This window comes from Rana temporaria, chromosome 4 (assembly GCF_905171775.1).
Source record: "Rana temporaria chromosome 4, aRanTem1.1, whole genome shotgun sequence".
NCBI classification, from domain to species: domain Eukaryota; kingdom Metazoa; phylum Chordata; class Amphibia; order Anura; family Ranidae; genus Rana; species Rana temporaria.
The window spans coordinates 206,152,004-206,166,385 of NC_053492.1; the positions used below are offsets into that span (position 1 = coordinate 206,152,004).

Below are 14,382 nucleotides of genomic sequence, written 5' to 3' on the forward strand. Positions count from 1 at the left end.
CCTATATAAGAGCTGTCAAAGCACAGAGGAGGCATTTGGTGGGTGGCCGTCCCAGATGGCGGAGCGTATTTTTGTAATTTCAGTTTTTTTGGTCTGCGGTGCGGGGGGCAGCGTGACTGGACAATGGATTTACATTGTGGGATTATTATTTTTTGTTTAATAAAGGATTTTTTAAAAACTTTTTTCTTGTTTTTAATACTTTTTGACACTTTTTTGGTGAATGGGCAGGGGTATTATGTACCCAATACCCATTCACAACATGGGGGGGTGCTGGGATATGGGGGCCCCCCTCTTAAAGGGGGCTTCCAGGTTATAAACCCCCTGCCTGCAGACCCCCAAAACCATCGGCCACGGTTGTGGGGATTAGGCTCCTGTCCACATCAACATAGGGGCAAGGTGCTTTGGGGTGGGGGCGCTGAGCCCTCCTGCCCTAAAGCACCCACCCCCCATGTTGAGGGCATGTGGCCTGGTATGGTTCAGGGGGGGTGCCCGCTCATCCCCCCCCCTTTCCTGACATGCAAGAGTGCATGCCCAGATAAGGGTCTGGTTTGACCTTTGGCTGGGACCCCACATAGTTTTTTTTATTTTGGCATAGGGTTCCCCTCCAAATCCATATCAGACCCAAAGATACTCATTCACATGGGGGTTTGGATCTGGGGGACCCCTTGTTAAAGGGGGCTTCCAGATTCCAATAAGCCCCCCGCCTGCCACACTTGTGGGGATGAAGCCCTTTCCCCCCAACATGGGGACAAGTTGCTTTGGAGGGGGGCAGAGCCCCGCTGCCCCAAAGCACCCACTCCCCCCCCATGTTGAGGGCATGTGGCCTGCTATGGTTCAGGAGGAAGGAGGCCAATCGCTTGCCCCCCCCCCCCACCCCCTTTTCCCCAACAGCCATTTAAAAAGAAATTGGGTTTGAGGTTTCCCTCCAAATCTATACCAGACTAGAAGGGCCTGTTATGCACTGGGGGGGGGGGGGGACCCAACATCATTTTTATCACCATTTTTTATCTGGCAATTTTTTTATTATTCAGCTGTCAGCGGGGTAACCATTAAGAGCGGATGAGTCACAGGTTGTTAAGGATGTGATGGCCAGCTTCCCAGCCCCACTCCTAAACCACCAGCTTACGCTGCGCCCTGATTAGGCAAAGCTTTTCCCAATCAGGGTGCAGAATGCACTGCTCAGTGCTCAGTGCATTGCAGGGTGTTCAGCAGGGTGAACACCTTGCAAATTCGGGTGTTCAATGAGCGGCCAAACAAGCAAATGTTTGGCCTGAACTCCTGCTCAGGCCAAATCGTTCCCCCAACACTACCATAGGCACGACTTTTTCCTGACACAAAAGTAACCAAAAGCTAGAGGAGTGTGTGAGTGAGGAGGCGAAAAAGCAGAACTTCAACTTTCAGGTAAAGTTCCACTTTAAGCATATAATACCTCCATGTGAGGTAAAGACCTTCTGTGCAAATGTTTGGTGTGCTGTTGCTCATGGCAACCGTTGTACAAGAGTCTTCTTTCTGTGAGGTGCCCTACAAAGCGAGGACTGCTACGTCATACCACGGTCACTGCCTGGCCGCCACTTGTCAGTATGTAGCAGAGCAGATAGCACACAGAGCAGGAGGCCATGACGGAGCCCCGACTCCCCGGGAAGGGGGTGTGTCCGGGGAGGGGCAAGTGAGAGAGACGTGGGACTGAAGGAAAGAGACTTGTCTTGAATGAGAACAAGCTGGAGAGGCGGTGGGCAGTAGACATTCCAGGAGCCGCAGAGAAGCGGAGAACATAGCTGAGGACATGCCGGGCAACGGGATGGAGCCTCGGGCTCTGAAATACGAGCAGACTCTGGTGAGTGAGCGGGAGAATGCCATGACACCACTCAATGTACACAAGTCCTATGTACTCTGTCCGGGGGACGTGCCTCTTCACCCACTCACCGGGGGGGTTGTGTAAACCTCCCTCGGGAGCCCTATACCTGTCTTGTCCCTCAGACACTTCACAAGTTCTTGTCACCTCAGCATTGTCCACCACTGAGTCTGACCATGACTGTGTGTGTCTGATAGGAAGGAGCAAGGCTGAGTGGAAGTGTGACAGGACTTCAGTGTCGGTGTGGAAGGAGATGGATAACGTTACTGTGTATCATTAGAACACCAATTACATTACAAGCAACACTTCAATGTTTCTTTGACTTTATTTTTCAGTGGCTAATGATGGATTTTATTTTTTAATCGCTATATTTATTATTTTTATTTATCTGATCAACGTGCACTTTAGTATTCGTATCCATTATTTTTTTTATACTCTGATCAGTGTGTGTGTGAATCCGCATGCAATTGAATAGCCCCCATTTCCTGCATGCTCAGATAAGGGTTTGGTATGGATTTGAGGTGGAACCAACACCATATATTATCATTTTCTTTTTTGCATGGGGTTCCCCTTAAACCCGACTGGACCTGGTATGGATTGCGGGGACTCCTACGCCATTTTTTTATTTTATCTATTGCCCTTTTTACCTTCAGCAGACAGTTAATGAGTCAGCTGTTGTTAAAGCGGATGTGCCACTAAAAAAATATATTAAAAGCCAGCAGCTACAAATACTGCAGCTGCTGACTTTTAATATAAGGACACTTACCTGTCCTGGAGTCCAGCGCCGTCCGCAGCAGAGGACGAGCGATCGCTCGTCACCCTGCTGCTCCCCCCTCCATCCACGGTGAGGGAACCAGGAAGTGAAGCGCTCCGGCTTCACTGCCCGGTTCCCTACGGCGCATGCGCGAGTCGCGCTGCGCCCGCCGATTGGCTCCCGCTGTGTGCTGGGAGCCGAGTGTTCCCAGCATACAACGGGGGACGGACGGGAAGCAAGGAAAAAACCCGTCTTTTGCCCGTATCGTAGGGCCGGAAGTGGGTGCAGATACCTGTCTGTAGACAGGTATCTGCACCCCCCTCCCCCCTGAAAGGTGTCAAATGTGACACCGGAGGGGGGAGGGTGCCGATCAGCGCGACTTCACTTTAGAGTCGAGATCCGCTTTAAGGACACGGCGGCTGGCTTCCTGGCCCACTCCTTAACAACCAGTTAATGTTAAAGACTAATGGCCCATACGCACGATCCGAATATCGGACGAAAACGATCATCCGAGGAAGAATCATATGATTTTCGGATTGTGTGTACACTACTTTCGAGAGCCGATCACGACAGTCCATCCGATATTATTCGATCGGACAAGCACGAAAATGTTCCTCGTACGATGTCAGATCGTACAATTTTCGTTTAGTCAGTATAGTTGTCGTCCGAAAATACAATACAAATACATTACAACACATGACATCACTTCCGATTTATTTTTTTCTGTCGTACGAGAATTTTCGTGACTTTAATAACCTATTTCATTTTACTTGCGACTATTAAGCGAAAAAAGTCGTACGATATTCGGATCGTGTGTATGGGCCATAAGGATGAGCTCCGGCGTGTTCGCAAACCCTACGTGCAAAGCCCATCAGGAAGTCGGCACTGCGCTGCATTTATCACAGGCAGTGACACGTTGTCCCGATGCACGGCTGCAGAGATCGGGAAATGTCTCACTGCCTGTGATTAGCGCAGCGCTGTGCCGACTTCTTGACAGGCTCTGCATGTGGGACTTGCGAACAAGCCGGAGATCGACGTTATTAAAGACAAACGCATCTAAATCGCAGCTTAACAGCTGCTTGGGACATTTTCAGTGAAAACGGAGGGGAAATGCGGAGGAGATATGTGAACCTAGCCTTAAGCCTCGTACACTGTACGATTGTTGGCCAACTGAGCGTCTGATTTTTGTCAAAAGGGCATGTGCCAGGATCTTGTCTTGCATACTAACGGTACACAATTGTCGGCCGACAAACACGACCATAGTGACGTACCACAAGGAATTTCAGCTCTTGAGCGCCACCCTTTTGGCCCCTTCTGCTAATTTCGTGTTTGGTGAGCATTGATTCCGAGCATGCGCGTTTGTACTTTTGACTTATGTTTGACGGATTTGTGTACTGAGTATCAGAAAATCAGACGTTCAGCCGTTGTCCGCCGAAAATTTACTAGCCTGTCATCCAACATTTGTTAGCCGAAATTTGGACAACAATTGTCAAATGGAGCATACTAACGGTAAGATTTTAGGACAACAGCCTGTCAACCGACAATCCCCTGCCAGCAATCGTATCGTGTGTACGGGGCTCAAGACTCCATTTTGTTCAGATTCCGTCAAATTGAGTTGATCGACCGGGGAAGAATGTTATCTCTTTGTTTTTTGCATTGTTTCTAAGGCTTGAGATACTTCATAAACACAATTGAACGATCAGATAATGAGATCACATAGTGGAAACCGCAAGGTGATCAATAACTTATGATCGTAAGTTACCCTCCTATCGACTGCTATGCCACAAGAACATGGATTTCAGTCTAAAAGGTTATCGACTGTAGATTGAATATTCCAATCGGAAGAGATCATGTGAAAAAGGCATTGATCGTTTATTGAAGCGAGTTTGGCCACCATACTACTTGTACTATAGATGTTGCACCTCCTACTTTTGTTAAGACATCCATCTGAGGATCAAAATTTGGCTGATTCAGTAGGGACAGATCAATTTTGATCCATGTAAGGGCAGGCTGGGTGTACTGGAGTTGATCCATCCATCCAATCAACCTCAGTGCAACCAGCCTGTCTGATTTGCTTATATGTGATTACTGCCACTGGCAGTAAATCGATTGATCCACTCGACCAACCTCTGGACAACCAGCCTGATTGTTTTTTCCGGAATGATCAGTGCTGCTGGTTATAGTCAACAACACTGATCATCGTGTTCTGATGGCAGGGACGGCTCCCAGCCATCAGAACTTAATAGCACAGTGGGGTTTATTTTTTTTCCCAGTTGAACCTACTGGTTGAACAAAAAAAGATGAATGTATGACCTGCTTTATTCTACTTGAACACTCCCTGTATTGGTCAACTTCACTGAAGGCATGTTCAAGGCCTTGATAAAAAGGGAAATCTTTCAATAGGGTTGTTGGTTTCTATGACAACTGTCATGGAGATTAAGAAGATTTCCTCTCCCTTCCTGTTGTATGTTCAGTGAAGGGAAATCGTTCTGTGGCACACAGCCAGGAAAAATAAACTTCACAGCAGTTTTAACCATTTCTAATTAAAAAAACAAAACTCACTGGGGCTAGAGATGCACTTCAAGGCCCAATTTACACCTTTGTAGTGCATTAATGCTGAGCATTATTTTGACCATTAACATGCATGCCGGTAAGGCAGCTCATTCATTTGAAGGGCTGCTAAGGCACCAGCACAGACAGAAAAAATGCACTTGTTCTATTTTTCCAGCAGTAACATTGCATTACTGTGTGTTTGAGTGCCTTCAAAATGAGTGGGTAAAGGAAGGCAAGGCTTTCTCCCTGGTGTGGAGTGTCGTGCTCGCCCCCTCCCTTGGACTACAGGGAATGAGTGGCACTGCATACATGCTAAGGCCGGCCATAGACTAAGCAATTTTCTTTCCTGCAGCTACGGGTTGCACTGCGTCATTTTAACTGACAATTGTGCAACGTGGCTCCCAAACAAAATTGACGTCCTTTTTTTTTTTTTTTTTGCCCCCACAAATAGAGCTTTCTTTTGGTGGTATTTGATCACCTCCTGCAGTTTTTATTTTTTGTGCAAACAAAAATAGAGTGACAATTTAGGAAAAAAATATTTATTTTTTACTTTTAATAAAATATTAATGCTATTTAATAAATCCCCAAAAATATATAATTTCCCCCCCCCCCCCCCCTCAGTTTAGGCAGATACGTATTCTTCTACATATTTTTGGTTAAAAAAATTGCAAGAAATGTATATTGATTGGTTTGCGCTAAAGTTCTAGCATCTACATAAAGTTTAATGGCATTTTTATTATACTTCTTTTTTTATTTTTTTTTCATGACTGCAAAATCATGGCGGACACATCAGACACCTTTTGATGGTATTTTGGGACTATTCACATTTATACAGTGAACAGTGCTATAAAAATGCACTGATTACTATATAAATGTGACTGGCAGGAAAGGAGTTAACCAGTAGGGGGCAGGGAAGGGGTTGTGTGTCCTAGGGATGTGTTCTAACTTTTAGGGGGAGGGGCTTACTGTGACACAACACTGATCGCTGCTCCCGATCAGAGGGAGCAGACGATTAGTGTCCTGTCACTAGGCAGAACAGGGAGATGCCTTGTTTACAAAGGCATCCCCCCCGTTCTGCCATTCTGTGACCTGATCGCGGGACACCGGTGGACATTGAGTCTGCGGGTTCCGCAGGCATGGTCACGGAGATCGCAGCGCCTGCCCGTGCCATTCTGCCGACGTATAAGTGCACGAGGCAGTCGGCAAGCGGTTAAAAATGCACTACCCCACTCCTTTTGAACTCCTTCAATGCTCTGCTGAAGCAACACACCTTTGGTCGGGACACGTTGACAGCCATCTTCTTCATGATACCCAAACCTAATACTGATAATACCCTCTGGTCCAATTACAGGCTCATTTCCCTGCTCAGCTTGGACGTCAAAATCCTAGCCAAAATAATGGCACTGAGACTCAACCCGGTCATTGGGGAGCTAATCCATAAAGATCAAGTGTGTTTCATACCGCGGCGCCAACCTAGCGACAACAATTGCTGTGTAATCTTATTACAACACCTAGCTAGATTCCGTAAGATACCCATGCACCTCCTGTCCCTTGATGTTAGGAAAGCGTTCGTCACAGTCTCATGGTCCTACCTACATTTTATACTCCAACACTGGGGCTTCGGCCCTAATTTTTTTTTTTTTTTACAGTGGGCAAGCTTCAACTTTGAAGCACATCTTGGAAGCCTTCAGTATGCATACTCTTGCTGTAACTCAATAATGCTATGTGCCCTTACAACCAATGCTTTTAACTTTGTATTTTTTGATCGTTCTATTTACCGTAATTTTCATTGTCTTCAAAAGTATACATATTGATACTTTTTGATTTGTTACCAATAAAATTTTTTTAACAGAAGAGCTTCAACAAAGCTTACTGAAAGCTCTGCAAATGCTTTGTCAGAGCTTGCTATTCACATTAGCCTGATGGGTAGTGTCAGTGTTTGGGACTCCAACATATAACATATTGCTCATAGCCTGTCTGGAGAAAAAATGTTTTGACTATAGTAAAGCATTAACCACTAGTCAACCATTCGCCGTCATTCTACTGCCGCAGGTCGGTTCTCCTGCGCAAATCGCCGTAGTTGTGCACTGGCCCTTTAAACAGCTAAAGCAGGGCCGGAGGCACACGTCTGATGTCGCCGGCCACGCACAATAGCGGCACGAGAGCCCCACAAATCCCCATTTTGTCAGGAGAGGAGAGACAGATAATCTGTTCCTACTATGTAGAATTGTAAAGAATACGGCGTTATACATGTTCATGTGAAAAACGGGCACAAAGAAAAAGCTGCATCAAACTTAAATGTGCACATAAATGAAAAAATTAAGTCTAAGTGAATAAATCCCAACACCAAAACGGAATGCTCTGAGATAAAACTTCTAGATCTTCCACCACGAGTGCTCAGTATGAAGATGGCCACTCAGCAGAGCTGTTTGACCCCTTTTTTACAGGACGGTCAAACGCTTTGGGAACACCAGATTGGTTCCACTAATGGCATAAATCCACTCCAATGTCCACTCAGGAAGGGGCTAGAACAGGGGTGCCCAACCTTTTGAAGAGCGACTCCGTAACCGGGCATGGGCTACAATGAGCAGAGAGGGTGGACGGGTCAAATTGGGTCGGATTGAGTGTGTGAAAGGGGCCCCAAGGCTGATTTCACACTGATGCACTGCAGTTTTTCCTGCACCGTGGGTGTAACACAGTGTATCTTTTGACTTTCCGGCACTTTGCAATAGACTTCTATTATATTCTGCAGGTTTGGTGCACTTTCAGAAGGCTCACCAAACTCACAGGTAATAACAGAAGTCTATGGCTCAGTTCAGGTAACCTGCAGATAGGTTTGAAAGCAGCCCATTAACCACTGTAAAAAATATATACTGTGATTTTAGTAATAAAATTACCTCTAACCACTTAAGACCCGGACCAAAATGCAGGTAAAGGACCAGGCCCCTTTTTGCAATTGGGCACTGCTTTGCTTTAACTGACAATTGCGCGGTCGTGCTACGTGGCTCCCAAACAAAATTGGCGTCCTTTTTTTCCCCACAAATAGAGCTTTCCTTTGCTGGTATTTGATCACCTCTGCGTTTTTTATTTTTTGCGCTATAAACAAAAATAGAGCGACAATTTTGAAAAAAAAATCTATTTTTTACTTTTTGCTATAATAAATATCCCCCAAAAATATATAGGAAAACAAATGTTTTCCTCAGCTTAGGCCGATACGTATTCTTCTACCTATTTTTGGTAAAAAAAAATGGGGGATAGTTTTATTGCATTTTTATTAATGTTTTTTTTATTTTTATTTTTTTACTACTAATGGCGGCGATCAGCGATTTTTTTTTTTTTTTTTTTTTTTTTTTTTTTTTTTTTTTTGTGACTGCGACATTATGGCGGACACATCGGACAATTTTGACACATTTTTGGGACCATTGTCATTTTCACAGCTAAAAATGCACTGTTTACTGTGAAAATGACAATTGCAGTTTGGGAGTTAACCACTAGGGGGCGCTGAACGGGTTAAGTGTGACCTCATATGTGTTTCTAACTGTAGGGGGGCTGGACGTTTGACGTCATTGATCGCCTTTCCCTATATCAGGGAACAGACGATCAATGACAGCACCACAGTGAAGAATGGGGAAGCTGTGTTTACACACACCTCTCCCCGTTCTTCAGCTCCGGGGACCGATTGCAGGACTCCGGCAGCGATTGGGTCCCGCGGCTGCGGTCAGGGAGCTTCGGACCGGGGCACGCGACCACGACCCACGGCTGGGCACTTAAAGAGGACGTACAGGTACGTGCTTGTGCCCAGCCGTGCCATTCTGCCGACGTATATGTGCAGGAGGCGGTCCTTAAGTGGTTAATAAGAGTATTCTATTCACTTATGGACTTTATGCTTGCTTATTTTTTCATTTATGTGCATTTAAGTTTGATGCAGTGTTTTTTCTTTGTGCCAGTTTTTCACATGAACATGTATAGGGCCTTATTCTTTACTTTATAATTCTACACAGTTTAGTGATTTGTTCACTTTAAAGGGGGCAGCTGTTGGTTTATATGTTCTTATCCCCACGAGGCGCCATTTTTTTTGGTATATATTTTCGCATCTGTTCCTACTAGTTAAGAACGGCGATCGCCCTCCTCCTCTAGTCAGTCAGATCCCCCCACAGTCAGAAACACACGAGGAAACACAATTAACTTCTTGATCGCCCCCTAGTGTTAATCCCTTCCCTGCCAATGACATTTACACAGTAATCAGTGCATTTTTATAGCACTGCTCGCCGTATAAATGTCAATGGTCCCAAAAATGTGTCAAGTGTCTGATCTGTCTGTATAGCTGGTAAAAAATAAAAATAAAAACATTTATAATAAAAATGCAATAAATATAGCCCCTATTTTGTAGACGCTAAAACTTTTGCGCGAACCAATCGATGTATGCTTATTGCATTTTTTTTTTTTTTCACAAAAATATGCAGAAGAATATATATCGGTCTAAGGTGAGGAAGAATTTTTTTTTTTTTTTTATATAAAATCTTTTGCGGCAAATTTATTGTAGCAAAAAGTAAAATTATATTGCCTTTTTTATTTTCAAAATTGTCGCTTTTTTTTTTTTTTTTTTCTTATAGCGCTAAAAATTTAAAACCACAGGTGATAAAATACCACCAAAAGAAAGCTCTATTTGTGAGGGGGAAAAAAATACATACATTTTGTTTCGGTATAGTGTCGCACAACTGCACAGTTGTCAGTTAGTGATGCAGTGCTGTAAAAAATGACCTGTCATTAAGGGGGCCAATCCTTTTAGAGCTGAAGTGATTAAATGCATTCTTAAGCATAAGGGCTGGAAGTTTTGAATGTTTTTTTTATAATATGTGGCTTTGAAGCAATCTGGTCCTGGCTTGTTTTTTGGTTCGACTTGCTTTTTGCCTAGTAAACTTTCAGTAACAGTGACCTCTTGTTAATCGCTGTGTTTTTAGGTTTAAAGCGGGAGTTCACCCATTTATAACATTTTTCCCCTTAGATTCCTGCTCGTTCGGTCTAGGGGAATCGGCTATTTGTATTAAAATATGAGCAGTACTTACCCGTTTTCGAGATGCATCTTCTTCCGTCGCTTCCGGGTATGGGTCTTCGGGACCGGGCGTTCCTTCTTGATTGACAGTCTTCCGAGAGGCTTCCGACGGTCGCATCCAGCGCGTCACTCGTAGCCGAAAGAAGCCGAACGTCGGTGCGGCTCTATACTGCGCTTGCGCACCGACGTTCGGCTTCTTTCGGAAAATCGGGATGCGATGGATGCGACCGTCGGAAGCCTCTCGGAAAACTGTCAATCAAGAAGGAACGCCCATTCCCGCAGCCCATACCCGGAAGCGACGGAGAGGATGCATCTCGTAAACGGGTAAGTACAGCTCATATTTTAATACAAATAGCCGATTGCCCTAGTAAAAACGAGCAGGAAGCTAAGGGAAAAAAGTGCCCTCTAAGGGTGAACCACCGCTTTAAGGAATTATGGGGAATTGAGATGGTATAAGTGTCTGTCTGCAACAGAAGAGTGAAAAAGTCAAAAGTGTGAGAATTGTAAAGTATGTCTTCTGAACTCAAGTGGTGTGTGTATCACAGCCTATATAAAGAATAATAGATTTTCATGAAGGGTCCAAAGTTTTCAGTGTGTTGGCAAGCATTGTGTCTTGTTACTTGCTTTTTAAGATAACATTTGTGAGGTGTTTTGCTGAATTTTCCGCTAAGTTATTAAGACAGACACTGCATCCATGGTAGATCAATGAAACTCATCTTGGCTATCTTTGTAGGATTGATAACAACAGATATTGCATTCAGATTCAAGTTGTTTTAGTTTAGCTATTCTGCCTTTCTTTAGCCAAGAGGCTATTTGAATGAGCTGCTTTATGAGCTTCCCACACAGTTGGTAAGGATATTTCTAAGGAGCTGTTGTGAGTGACATAATTCTTAGTAAGGAATTGTATGGTGATGCATACAGCAGGATCTGAAAGAGCAAATCGCTTTAGAACCATCCACTATCTATATTTTTCCAAATCGGGGAAGCAAAACAGCCACCAGTGGCATCATGATCTGACCAGTAGATTGGTACAAGGGAAGAGTCGTTGGTTAGCAGTAGCAAGAATAATTTGGTAAAGATGTGGTCTATCGGTGAAAAAAGGGTGGGAGAAAAGAAATTTGAAAACTGAATAGTTAATTTTTTATTTGCTGATGTCTATCCATGTCTGCCTACACATGGTTGGTTGCTCTGCCCACATTCAACCCATGTGTATGCTGCCATGTAGCGACCAGGAAAACAGAAAATGTAATACTTACTTTCCCTGATATTTATTTTCTATTTCCTTTCTTGGTGCTTAACCATGGCAGCATGCAATGGGTTAGATCGATGTGGACAGAGCAACCAACCACGTGTATGCTGCCATGTAGGCACCTGGAAAATTCTGATCTGATTGTTGTAGAGAAATAAACCCAATGAGTATATTTTCAATATTCTACTGAATTGGTAGGACAATTTTTCCCATTGCAGGGCTTTGGTTGGATTTATTCATATGTGGATAAATAGTTTATTAGACTGAGATATCTGCAATCAATAAATGTGCTTTCCTGCTCTGAATCTTTCAATACCTTCAAGTGAAATGCTACGTTATGGGTACACTCTCAATCATCATTCATCACTTAGCATTTGCGTCCAAATGCTTGAAAGACTTCTCTCCTACACTCCCTACATACACTACCAAGTGGAAGGACGGAGGACAAGTTGGAGATGAACCTGGCAGTAGAAGACTGAGCTCAAATGTGGCAGACAAAATATAGATCTCATAATGTGAATTATAAATTGCTCTTCAGACATTATCATTCCACATAGCTAGATTTACTCCCCATATCGCTTGGCTTTGTTACTTTGCCACATAAGGCGGACATGTCCATTCATCAGTAAATTATGGTCTAGCACCTTTCTAATATTATGTACTTTCTCCTTCAATACCCCACTGGAGAAGACCTTGGTGAAGCTTTACTATGAAGCAAGAGGGGATCACACATTCTTCATTCAAACTTGTGATGCATTTTCTTACAGCAACGAAATAGAACAAAGCCAAAGCAAGGAAATCTGACCCCAGCTCCTAGGAAGTTAAAACAGGGGTATTCTGGATTATGTCTAATGAAAAGATGACTGTAGTATTGAATGATAAAATTACCTCTTTTGAGATGGTACTTATGGATACAACACTATCTACCTCCACATTTTGATCCATGCCTCCTAAATCTTTGAATCTGACACATCGGATTATCCGACGGGAATTTGTGTAATGACAGGCTGTTGACGGAAAAAATATGGCCGCTTGTATGCTCTGTAGGACAATTGTCGGATTTTCTGTGGACAAATGTGGGATAGCATGCTTTAAAATTTTCCGCCAATAAATGTGTGTTGTCAGATTATCCGATTGTGTGTACACAGGTTCGTCGGACAAAACTCCAAAGTACAAACACGCATGCTCGAAAGCAATGCTAACCATAACACAACATTAGCAGAAGTTTCCCAAAGGGTGGCGCTAAAGAGCTAAAAAGCCACGTAGTTTCATTATTGCCGACGAATCCTTTGCCGTGTTTTGTATGCAAGACACGTTCGTGGCCAACGCCCTTCGGACAAAGGTGATACGTTTTGTCCGATGAAAATCCGATCGTGTGTACGAAGCTTTAGACTTGGGTGACTGTCATTACTCTTGTAAACCATAACTATGTGCATAGCTCATTCTATTGCAGTAGACCAATATGATGGCTATCTCAAATTCACAATGTGTTTTAAACTATGTTGTGCCACCAACCCTTGTTGCCTTATTGTGATCTTGTAACTCAATAAAAAAGTATTAAACACAAATTGATCTTTGTGTTACATTATTTTTAATGTGAACTGCTACAAGATTTTCATAATGGTGCAGCGTCCTTCTTTGGACCAACAAAGCTGCAAATTAATTTTAAAGCATAATTTGCTAACAAAGTCCCCCTTGACTTTGAATGCAGGTTGGCTATCAAATTCCTGGACCCCCCCCCCCCGCCTCGCATTCAAGTGTTCCCATGTGAGATTGCGCTCACAAGTTAATTGTTCCAGCAATCTCCCACGGTAGCTCTATACAGCCATTTTTTAAATATATATATTTTTTTTCCCAGTCTCTGAGATTAAAGATTACCCCCTGTAGCCCTAGTCAAAGGCTTTTGCAAGGTTGCATTTACTACTATCTCACTAATACGTTCTTATCTCTGTAATAAAAACATTTTATGAACTGTACAGTCATAAGATTTACGTCCAAAGTAATTCTATTATCTTGTCATCCTTTATTTCAAAATCCAAGATCCGATTAGTGTAGCTTTTAAAATAAACTTGGAACTCTTCACAGCAAACTATGGCACCAGTAAGGCCCCTTTCACATGTGCGGACCGTTCAAATCCACCTGTCAGTCTTTTCAGTGTACCTCTGTCACGTCCGTTGTCAGCGGTCACATGTCCGCTGACATCCGATCAGTCTGGCGATTGGATGAAAACGGACAGACGGTTGTGCAGAGACAGACTAGTCATCCGCTGGCTCAGCGGGTATCAACGGAGCAAGCAGATGTCCAAAAACTGATCTTCCCGGGATCTGCATGTGTAAAAGGGGCCTAACTGTTGCTCCAGGGCCCCTTAAGAACACTTCTAACCCAACACTCCCCACAGTATATAACTTCTTATATTCGTCCTCTTTAAGATAAAAAGTGGTCTCAGCAGCAGATTCACCGCACGGTCACTTTTATCGGGGGCAGGAGAGGTACCCCCCTTCTTCCCCACCACGCTCTGGTCGTCTCCGTGGCTTACCGGAGCCGTCGAGCTTGCGCACAAAAGCGAACGCATACACAAGTCGTTCCCGCATATGAAAACTGTGTTTAAACCACACGTGTGAGAATTTGCTGCAATCGTTAGAGCGAGAGCAATAATTCTAGCACTAGACCTCCTCTGTGACTCAAAACTGGTAACCTGTAGAAATGGTTAAATGTCGGTTATGGAGATTTTTAAGGGTCAAATTTTGACGCTATTCCTTGAAGGGGTGCAATTTAGTAGCATGACATGTTGGGTATCAATTTGCTCGGTGTGACATTATCTTTCACAATATAAGAAAAATTGGGCTAACTTCTCAAAAACTTTTAAAAACTGTATTTTCTTTATCGTACACCACGGGACACAGAGTCCTTACATATGGGTT

The 14,382-nt window shown here is 43.8% G+C and overlaps 1 protein-coding gene across 4 annotated transcripts in view; it reads left to right on the forward strand.

Annotated features, from left to right (window-relative positions):
- The first annotated feature begins 1,555 nt into the window (after positions 1-1,555).
- Positions 1,556-14,382, forward strand: part of CLCN2 (chloride voltage-gated channel 2) — a 348,319-nt gene continuing 335,492 nt past the window's right edge. For 2 of the 4 annotated variants that reach the window (XM_040349782.1, XM_040349783.1), the window contains exon 1: positions 1,559-1,834. In XM_040349782.1, coding sequence (XP_040205716.1) covers positions 1,784-1,834 — 51 coding nt within the window. In that variant the 5' untranslated portion in view covers positions 1,559-1,783. Of the gene's footprint in view, positions 1,835-14,382 lie in introns of all 4 variants that reach the window. The other 2 variants (XM_040349786.1, XM_040349785.1) reach the window with 2 other exon arrangements.